The 8624-nt window shown below is 68.0% G+C and overlaps 1 protein-coding gene across 1 annotated transcript; it reads left to right on the top strand.

Annotated features, from left to right (window-relative positions):
• Positions 1-1059: 1059 nt before the first annotated feature.
• LOC142819237 (trafficking regulator of GLUT4 1-like) lies at positions 1060-7680 on the top strand. The gene is made up of 3 exons (XM_075904626.1): positions 1060-1481; positions 5986-6118; positions 6578-7680. The coding sequence occupies exons 1-3, from the start codon at positions 1113-1115 to the stop codon at positions 6595-6597; spliced, it is 522 nt and encodes a 173-aa protein (XP_075760741.1). The 5' UTR covers positions 1060-1112; the 3' UTR covers positions 6598-7680.
• The last annotated feature ends 944 nt before the right edge of the window (positions 7681-8624 follow it).

Genomic DNA, 8624 nt, shown 5'->3' with positions numbered 1-8624 from the left:
AGGAGCCGAGTGGGCACTGAGGGGAGCAGTGGCCCCAGCTACTATGTGCTGTGCCCACGCGTGGGGGGCTGGCTGGAGCCTGCCCCCCTGGGAGGAGTGCAGGGGGCCAGCGAGGGGCGGGGCCAGCTCCCAAGGTGAGTGGTGGGTGCGGCCAGAGCCCCGCTGAGGTTTTCCACCCACGTGCGGAATGCATTTTGTTCCGTGCACAGAGCCAGTGCACCACCAGCAGAAACACGCCTGCCGGCTGTGGGCACCTTGGTGTGGGCGGGGTTTGGCTCGCTCCTGGGTGGCCGCCCAAGCGCACAGCTTACAGGGCAAATCTGGCTCTTACCCCACCCCCAGCAGCTTCAACAGCTGGCTCTGACCCCCCAGCCCTACCTTAGTGGCTCCAACAGCTGGCTCTGACCCCCCAGCCCTACCTTAGTGGCTCCAACAGCTGGCTCTGACCCCCCAGCCCTACCTTAGTGGCTCCAACAGCTGGCTCTGACCCCCCAGCCCTACCTTAGTGGCTCCAACAGCTGGCTCTGACCCCCCAGCCCTACCTTAGTGGCTCCAACAGCTGGCTCTTACCCTCCAGCCCTACCTTAGTGGCTCCAACAGCTGGCTCTTACCCTCCAGCCCTACCTTAGTGGCTCCAACAGCTGGCTCTGACCCCCCAGCCCTACCTTAGTGGCTCCAACAGCTGGCTCTGACCCCCCAGCCCTACCTTAGTGGCTCCAACAGCTGGCTCTTGCCCCCCACCTCCTGCCTTTCGCGTCTCCAACAGCTGGCTCCTCCCCACTCCTTGTGTCTCTCACTTCGGGGCCGCTGCTGCAAACGGGGGGCCAGGGCCGGGGGCTCCAGCGTCGCTCGCCGCCGGCAGCGGCCCCTTGGCGGAGCGTGGCCCCGCGGCTCGGGCAGGGCGCCAGGCGAGGCCCCGAGCGAGGCGGGGCAGGGGCGAGCTGGCTCCGCCCCGCGGCAGGTGCCAGGCTGCGGGAGGCAGGGCCAGGAGGGGCTCAAATCCGAGCGAGCGCCGGGCAGGGCAGCGCTGCCGGGGAGAGGGACCCGCCAGCGCCGGGGGGAGCGCGCCGGCCGGCCATGGCGATCTAGCGCGCCCGGGCGCAGGAGCCAGCATGGAGCAGGTGGCGGGGGCGCCGCTGGAGGGCCCGGACACCGAGCGGCTGCTGCTGTCGGGCCGGGGTCCGGAGCGCGGCGTGCGGGGCTCCCAGTCCTTCTCCGGGACCCCGGGCAGCGAGAAGTCGCTGGAGCTGGAGCAGAACGGCCACAGCCTGGGGGGCTACAAGTCCGCGTCGGCCGGGCAGCTGGGACCCGGCCCGCCCTCGCCCTCGCCCTCCCGGGTCAGCCTGGGGCGCGCCTCCTCCACCGCCACCCCCAGCGCCCCGGAGCGGGGCCGGCCGCTGGACTACCTGGTGCTGGCCATTCTGTCCTGCTTCTGCCCCGTCTGGCCCATCAACATCGTGGCGCTGGTCTTCTCCATCATGGTGAGTGGGGGGCAGCCCCGGGCTTGGGGGCCCGGCCCCTCCCTCCCCAGGGCTTGGGGGTCCCAGCCACGCTTCCCCCCTCGTCTCCGGGGTCCCAGCGGCAGCTCTGCGCCCCCCATGCGCATTCAACCGCTGAGCCCCGCTTTCCCCTCCGCCAAGCGCGTCGCGCCCAGGAGCCGGGGTGGGGCAGGAGCCGGGGATGGGAGCTTCCCTGCACGCCTGGCAGAGGGGGCCCCGGAGCCGCCCTTGCCCTGCCCCCCCCCCGACTCCTCCCACGGCTTATCCCGTCCCGCGGGCCGGAGCGAGCAGCGCTGGGAACCCTGAGGAGCGGCCTGCAGGGGGGGGAGCCCCCGGCCCAAGACCAGGAGAAGCTGCCAGGAGCCCACAGAGCCGGGGAGGGGCAGATCCTGGGAACCAGCCAGTGTGTGTGGGTGGGGGGGGGGGTGTCCCAGCACCTCTGGCCCTGCCCCCCCACAGGGGCTGAGGGGCCGGGCGTGGGGCCCTGGGCTGGGGGTGTCCTGACTGGGGTCCCTTGGACCCAGCTCCACACCTCAAAGGAGCCTGGGATTCTTGCACCCTGCCCACCTGAGCTCAGCCCTGTGCTCCTCCAGAGCTGGGGCTGCAGGGCGGGTCCGGGGGGTGCATGGGAGTCAGAGGCACCCAAAGCGCCCCAGGGCTACCCCAGCCTAGAGCCCCAGAAGCCGCGAGGGAACCCAGGGGCAGAGCTGGAGCAGCGGGGGGGGGGGGCGGGGGGAGCAGGCAGGGTGCTCTAGGGTGGGGCCCGAGGGAGCCGGGGTCAGAGCAAGCCAGGCCCACAAGCCCCTTTCATGGAGGGTTTGCGCCGCACCAGCTCCCGGCCAGGCCGAGGGGCAAAGGCCCAGAGCTCCTGGGCGGGCGAGAAAGGGGCCAGGAGCGGGGCTGGGCCAATAAACCCGCCGCGCTCACGGGCCAGCGTGGTGAACACAGCGGGAGCAGAGCCACCGGCCCAGCCGGAGCCCTGGCACCAGAAGGGAGGCCCCCCTTTGGCCTAGTCACCGTCCCTGTGCAGCGGAGAGGTGGGATCCTGGCCCACGTGGGAGGGGCGAGGAGCTGAACCCGCCCGTGGCGAGCCGGCCGCCTACCCAGACCTGGGCTCCCAGCAGCTGGGGCCTCGGGGGGCGCTGCCTGCTGGAGCCAGTGATCCACGGAGCGTTACCCCCGGTGCTGGGAGCAGGGGCGGCCCACGGTGCCCAGCCCTGGCCGCTGGGGAGAGTCACTACTTAGGGGCGCGTACGTCCAAGCACAGGGCGCGGCTCTCCCGGGCTGCCCTGGGCAGGGCGTAGGCGCCCCTGCGGCTCTGCTCTCAAGAGGCTCTGCCCCCAGCTCCGGGTTGGCCCAGCAGAGGCACCAAGAGGGGCCGCTCTCCGGGAACCGCACCTGCCTTGCTCCCGGGCCAGGTTCTGCCGCTCTCGGCCCAGCTGCCTGTGCCGTGGCGAGCCCCCGGAAATCATGCCAGGGACCACTGGCCCCGCGGGAGGCAGGATCTGGCCCCCTAGGAGCGCCCCTCCTGTCCTGCTTGCTTTCGTCAGCCTCCCCGGGGGACTATGGGGCCCTTTGCAGGCCGGCGCGAGCTCCCCGTTGCCATAGATGGAAGCTGCCTTCCCCCCAGCCCCTCCGGCCAGTGCGCTGGCTTCCGGCCTGCGGCCTGCGTGTGCAGAAACCCGACCAGACGCCCGGGGCCTCCCTGCCACGCCGGGCGCGGGGCTTCCGGGAACACGGTGCCTCAGAAGGAAGCGCCTCAAGCCCAAAGCTCGTCTGGCAAATACCGACACAGGGCCGCTGCCCGGTGCCCCTCCGCAGCCAGGCCCTACCGACGCGCCGCCCGCCTGCCCCTCTGGTAGCAGCGGAGCTGGGCCGCGAGTGAGGCGTGAGGGGCCTTGGGGGTCCCAGGCGAAGACACCCAGAATTCCTCCCCCGAGGATGAGCCAGTTGCTGCCTGGCCGCCCTGTGGGTCCCAGAGCCTGGCAAACTCCTCTGCTTCTCTTCAGGCCCTGAGCCATTAAACAGGCCCCTTTGTTCAAGTAACGAGCCAGCTGGCCCAGTTTCCTCCTTCCCTCCTCCTACACCCGCGGCTCCTGCCCCGCCCACGTGGCTCTCGCTGGGAGCCCAGCACGAAGCCTGCCCCGTGGGCCGGGGCCAGGCCGGAGCACAGGCTGTTCCAGGAAGGCCGCCTTTGCTCTGCCACGGCCTCTTCCCGCTGACGCTCTTTGCAAGAGGGAACTAGTGACGCTGCCGGCTGCCCCGAGCGGCTGGTCAGCTGGGCTCGCCGTGCCTCTGACGCCATCATCCCCACCGGCAACCCCCGGAGGTCGGCCGTGTCACCCCTTTTCCTGGAGCTGGGTCTTGAGCACTGAGCACCCCCCAGCTGGCCTCCAACAAAGTCAGGGGGGGAAGGGCCACAGGCAAATCTCTCCTTTGGAAAACCAGCTCAGGGAAGCAGCGGCCACGGTCCCTGAAGCCAGGAAGGGTCGAGCGAGGGGCCCGGTGTCATGGCTATGGCCAAGCCCTCAGTCTGGAAGGGGAACCGGGCTCTTCGCCCGGCCAGCCGGCATCAGTCGCCCAGGGAGAGCCTGGTTAGCTAGGACATGAGCGAAGAGGGACGCGGCTGATTGCTCTGGAATGCGGTGACATGGCGGGAGCCGGGTCGTGCTCCACGTACGTGGCATCTGCGTGCGTAAGGGCCAGCTCTCCTTCCGCCAGCTGAGCCTGGGGCACAGCAGCTCCCCCGCATATCCTCCTGGGGGCTGGCCGACACTGCAGGGATGGGGTAGGAGCCACGGTCCCTCTCATTCTTCCATCTCTGCGTGGAATCGATTTTGTTCCGTGCACCCAGGCACGTGGGGATGTGCACCACCAGTCGAAGCACAGGCTGCTGGCTGGGAGGCGCTGGACTCTCTCACTTCCAGGGACCACTGGCTAGGATCCCGGTAGATTTGCAAACCTCCTGGGAGGAACCGAAGAGCAAGGGGAGGGAGTTACCGCGGCGTCTGTGGCTCTCAGTGCCCGAGGTGCAGGGACAGCAAGGAGTGTGCGTGGGTCGCTGAGGGGCGCAGCGCCAGCGGTGGGTGGTGCATGGCTGTGCCAGGCACTGTGGAGCGCAGTGCCCGTGTAACCCACACATTTGGAGTGGCACCAAGCCCACTTCCAGGGAGACTCAGAAGTCTGCTTGGCAGCCTTAGCTGAGAGCCAGCCAGCTGCTAGCACATGGTCTAGCTCATGGCTCCTACAAGGGCAGTGGATGAAAATAGGGCTGGGAGAGGCAAGCTGCCAGCCCCACCCCTTCTGTTCAGGCCCCCCCCCCCCACGGGATCCATGCCTCCCTCCAGCACCACGGGGAGGTAGGGTGCCGCGGTGCCCCATAGCACGGGGAGGGTGGGTGCAACACTGCCCCCTGCTGACCCTACAGCGGGCGTTCTGGGGGCGGAGTCTGGGCGGAGCCAGGCTGACAGAGCCTTCCCCTGCCTAGCGCACCGGCTGCCCTGGCTCATGCTCTAAGCCAGAGGGCGCAGGTTCGGCCCCTGTACATGCACCCCCAGAGCTCCGGGGGGTTTCGCCTGCTTGCGCGAGGGAGGAACCCCCCGACATTGACCTGAGCAAGCTCCTCCCGGCTGGGCTAGAGGGATGGCAGGACCCAGGCTCTCCAGAGCCCTCTTGCCCTGGCAACGCCCCTGGGGAAGCTCCCGGGTCAGTTACAGACACTGGCGGGCACGTGGGCCCGGCTCCGGGATCCCAAAGCCGAGGGCTGGCGGGGGGCGCTGGCTCCGGCCTCGCTCCGTAGGTTTCAATTTGGGAGAGCAGGGTGTAGGCCCCATGGCCTCTCTGCTGTTGAGACTGAGCTGCTGGCCTCCTGCTTCCCCCGCGCTTTGCCCAGTGAGTCCGACTTTGGTGGGCCCCTGGTCCGAGGCTTGTTGGCTCTGCCGGGACCCCCCTGTGCCCCAGGATTCCCCAGGAGCCCGGTGAGAACGCAGCTGATTTCTTACTGGGAACCGAGCCTAGGAAGGCCTCAGGTTAGACTGAGAAACAAAGGCTACGCCAGAGTCCAGCTGGCCCCGCCAAAGCAACCCGCCAGCCAGGGCCGCGTCGTCCCCGCCCCTGGCTCAGCGGATCCCTCTGAGGATGGCGTCCGGACCTTTTGCTCCTAGAACCACAGGCCCCTTCCCTTTGAGTGGAAGCAGAATCTCCGCTGGCGGGGGTGACGTCCAGCCGCAGCGCCCGGGGGCTGGATTTGGTAGACACCAAGGCTCCCGCTTGCTCGGGTCTGAGTCCCGGCCCGGCCAGGGCTGCTCCGGGCAGTTGAGCGTTGGAAGCAAATGAGGCATCGACAAACGGGAGGGCACCGGTCCCGTTCCGCCCCGGAGCAGGTGGCGCTCCCATTGCGTGGGGTCAGGCTGCCGCCTGCCGCGGAGCAGCCCCGAGTCGGAGCCGCCCCCACTGACAAGCCTGTTTGTGTCTCCCTCCCGGCCAGTCGCGGAACAGCCTGCAGCTGGGGGACGTGGACGGGGCGCGGCGGCTCGGGAGCAGGGCCAGGCTGCTCAGCATCGTCTCCATCGTCCTGGGACTGCTCATCATTGTGCTCTACTGTTCGCTGAACTTCACAGGTGAGACCACGGCCCTGCCGCCGCTCTGCCCGTGGCACGCCTGGGGGTGAGACAGCGCTGGGCCTGCAGCGGGCTAACCCCAGGCCGGCCTGAACACTTCTGAGCCGGTGGGGAGAGCCAGAGCCGCCAGTGGCCTTCCCACAATGCACCAGCAGCCACAGGGAAGGGGAGGAAGGCGTTGCAGCTGGCTTCGGGGGCTGTAAGCGTCTCCTCCTGCCCGTGGGCCTGTGAGAGGGGAACCTGCGTCCGAGGGGGCGCTGTGGGAAAGATGGGGGCCCTGGTGCAGAAGGACGGAAGCGCGTCCGTGAGGCAGGAGCTGGTGATGAATCCGCTCCCTCCCAAAACGCTGAGGCGCTGCCAGACGGAGGCCGCCCCACAAGGCCAGCACCGGGTGCACCGTGGGCCGGGGCGGGATTTCGTTCCTCCAGGCCGCACTACGGCTCTTTCTCTCTTTTCCAGTTTTCCAGAAGACGGATTAGCCGGCCGACACCGTGCCGAGGAGGGAGACGCCTTCGCCTTTCCGTCCCAGGGCTTCCCTTCGACCCTTGCCGCAGGAACGTTTCGGGTTAGAAGGGCGGCCTTCCAACCTCTCCCCTGGAGCCTCGTCCGAGGCAGCACCTGCCTTCATTTCCCAGCCTCTTGGACAACGATTTCATACCAACGCAGACGACTGGCGAGCACCGCAGCTTGGCACGGCCTGGGAGCGGGTTTCGACTCCTGAGCAGAGGTGGAATGGAGGGAGAGCCAGCCGGAGGAGTAGCGAAGATGGAACCAGGGAGAATTTTTGTGAACGAGGTTTATTTAAAAAAAAAGCATTTTCAACCATTTCTACCAGACGCGAACGGGGCCTGTCGAGGAAGCGTCTTGCCAATTTGGGGACAACTCCTGGGTGTGTGGATTGATGAATTCTCCAGCTGCCGGCAGGGGGATGAAATCGTGTTCATGGAGGGCAAGAGCCACGGGCAGGGGGGCGCATGCATCTTGCTGCAGCTCCGGCCAACACTGGCTGCTCCGGCGGGGGGGATTTTGTATTTTTGATGGAAAAAAAGAAAAAGGCCGACGACCATTTGCATGCCTGGGGCAGCGGCCTCCTCCGTCTCTCCCCCATCCCCCGCTCTGGGGCTTTTACAGTCGGGAAAATGGCTTCTCCGGTCCGCCCGCCCTGCACCCCGCCAGGCCGCCTCCGTGCGGCTGGGAATCTGCGGTGCCCGGAGGGGAGAGCAGGCAGTGTTCACCCGCGCGTCGATCCCGGCGGCAGGCCCATCCCTGCAGAGACGCCTGCCAGCCCCATGAGCAGCCTCTGGCTGCACATGCCTCCCCCTTCGGTGCTTTGGCCAGCCGCCTGCCGTAGCCCCACCCTGCCTGCGGCCGGTTCCGTCGCTGGGCTCAGCTCCGCCCACACTTCCCGAGCCCGCGTGTTCTGTGCGCCTGCCTGGAGGGGTCGGTGTCTCTGCGCGGGGCCTGCCCGAAACCTTCCCCGGCACGTGGCACCCGGCACGGCCCTTCCCTGGTTTTCTCCTCGGGGCCCTGCCTGGCGTTGCCTGGGATCCACGCCGGCTCTGCTTGCTGCCAGCCTGGGGAACGTTTCGGGCTCGATGCTTTACCAGGGCGTGTGGCTGGCTGCGTGCCGCCCCCCAGGCTCTGTCGGTGCTGTTTGCCAGCTCACGTATGGGGGGGTGAGGAAAGCTGCAATGGGGCCCCCTTTGACCATTCCTCCCCCCTAGCCACCCCTCCGCCCAGCAGCGCGCTGCTCCTGCCTCCCACCCTGCGCCTCCTGGAGCGCCTTGCGCCCAGCCCACTGGCACGGGGCTGCGAGAATTCCCTCGCCGCCCATTGGCGAGCGCCTCGTTAGCGTGTTTTCCTTGGCACGGCTGGCTCAGAGCGGGGGTGGCGCTAACGCACGAGTCCCTGGGCGCGCCGTGCCCATGCCGCTTGGGCTAGAAGCAATTGGTAGGACGTAGCAGAACGACTTTTTGCCCCCTCTCTCCGCTTTGCTTCCCCCCTTCTCTGGGGTTCGGCTCCTGTCTCCAGTAGAAACTAATAGCGGCTCCCACCTGGCCCAGCCCTCGGGGGAGATGTTGCTTGTTATCGGCGCTTCTGGCGCCCAGGGAGCGCTCCGCCGGCTTGGGCGAGGAGGGAGCGTAGCGGCTCTCCAGGGAGGTTTGATTTCCCTCTTCTCCTTTCTCGCTGAGCAATACCCAGCTGGAGGAGCTGCAAACATCTCTGGTACCCAGCTGCCTCGGGCAGGCAAATTGGGTGTCCATCAGAAAGCCCCTGGCAACCCCAGGGGCCAGGCAGTTAGCAGGTGGGAGGCCACGTGCGCGACCCAGAGCCCCACTAGAATTTTCCTCTGCATGGGTCCCAGCCCACGCCTTTCACGGTCATGATGCGCTTGCTGCCATGGACCACTTTGCTGCCTTGGCCTAGCCTTTGCGCCTGGGCCCCACCCTCTTGCCACTGGCCCCTTGCTTCTCGTGGCTGCTTACACCCCAAAGAGCCGCGGGGA

Source organism: Pelodiscus sinensis, chromosome 21, assembly GCF_049634645.1.
Source record: "Pelodiscus sinensis isolate JC-2024 chromosome 21, ASM4963464v1, whole genome shotgun sequence".
NCBI lineage: Eukaryota > Metazoa > Chordata > Testudines > Trionychidae > Pelodiscus > Pelodiscus sinensis.
The sequence above is the reverse complement of the archived record's forward strand: the minus strand, read 5'-3'. Positions and strand labels throughout refer to the sequence as shown.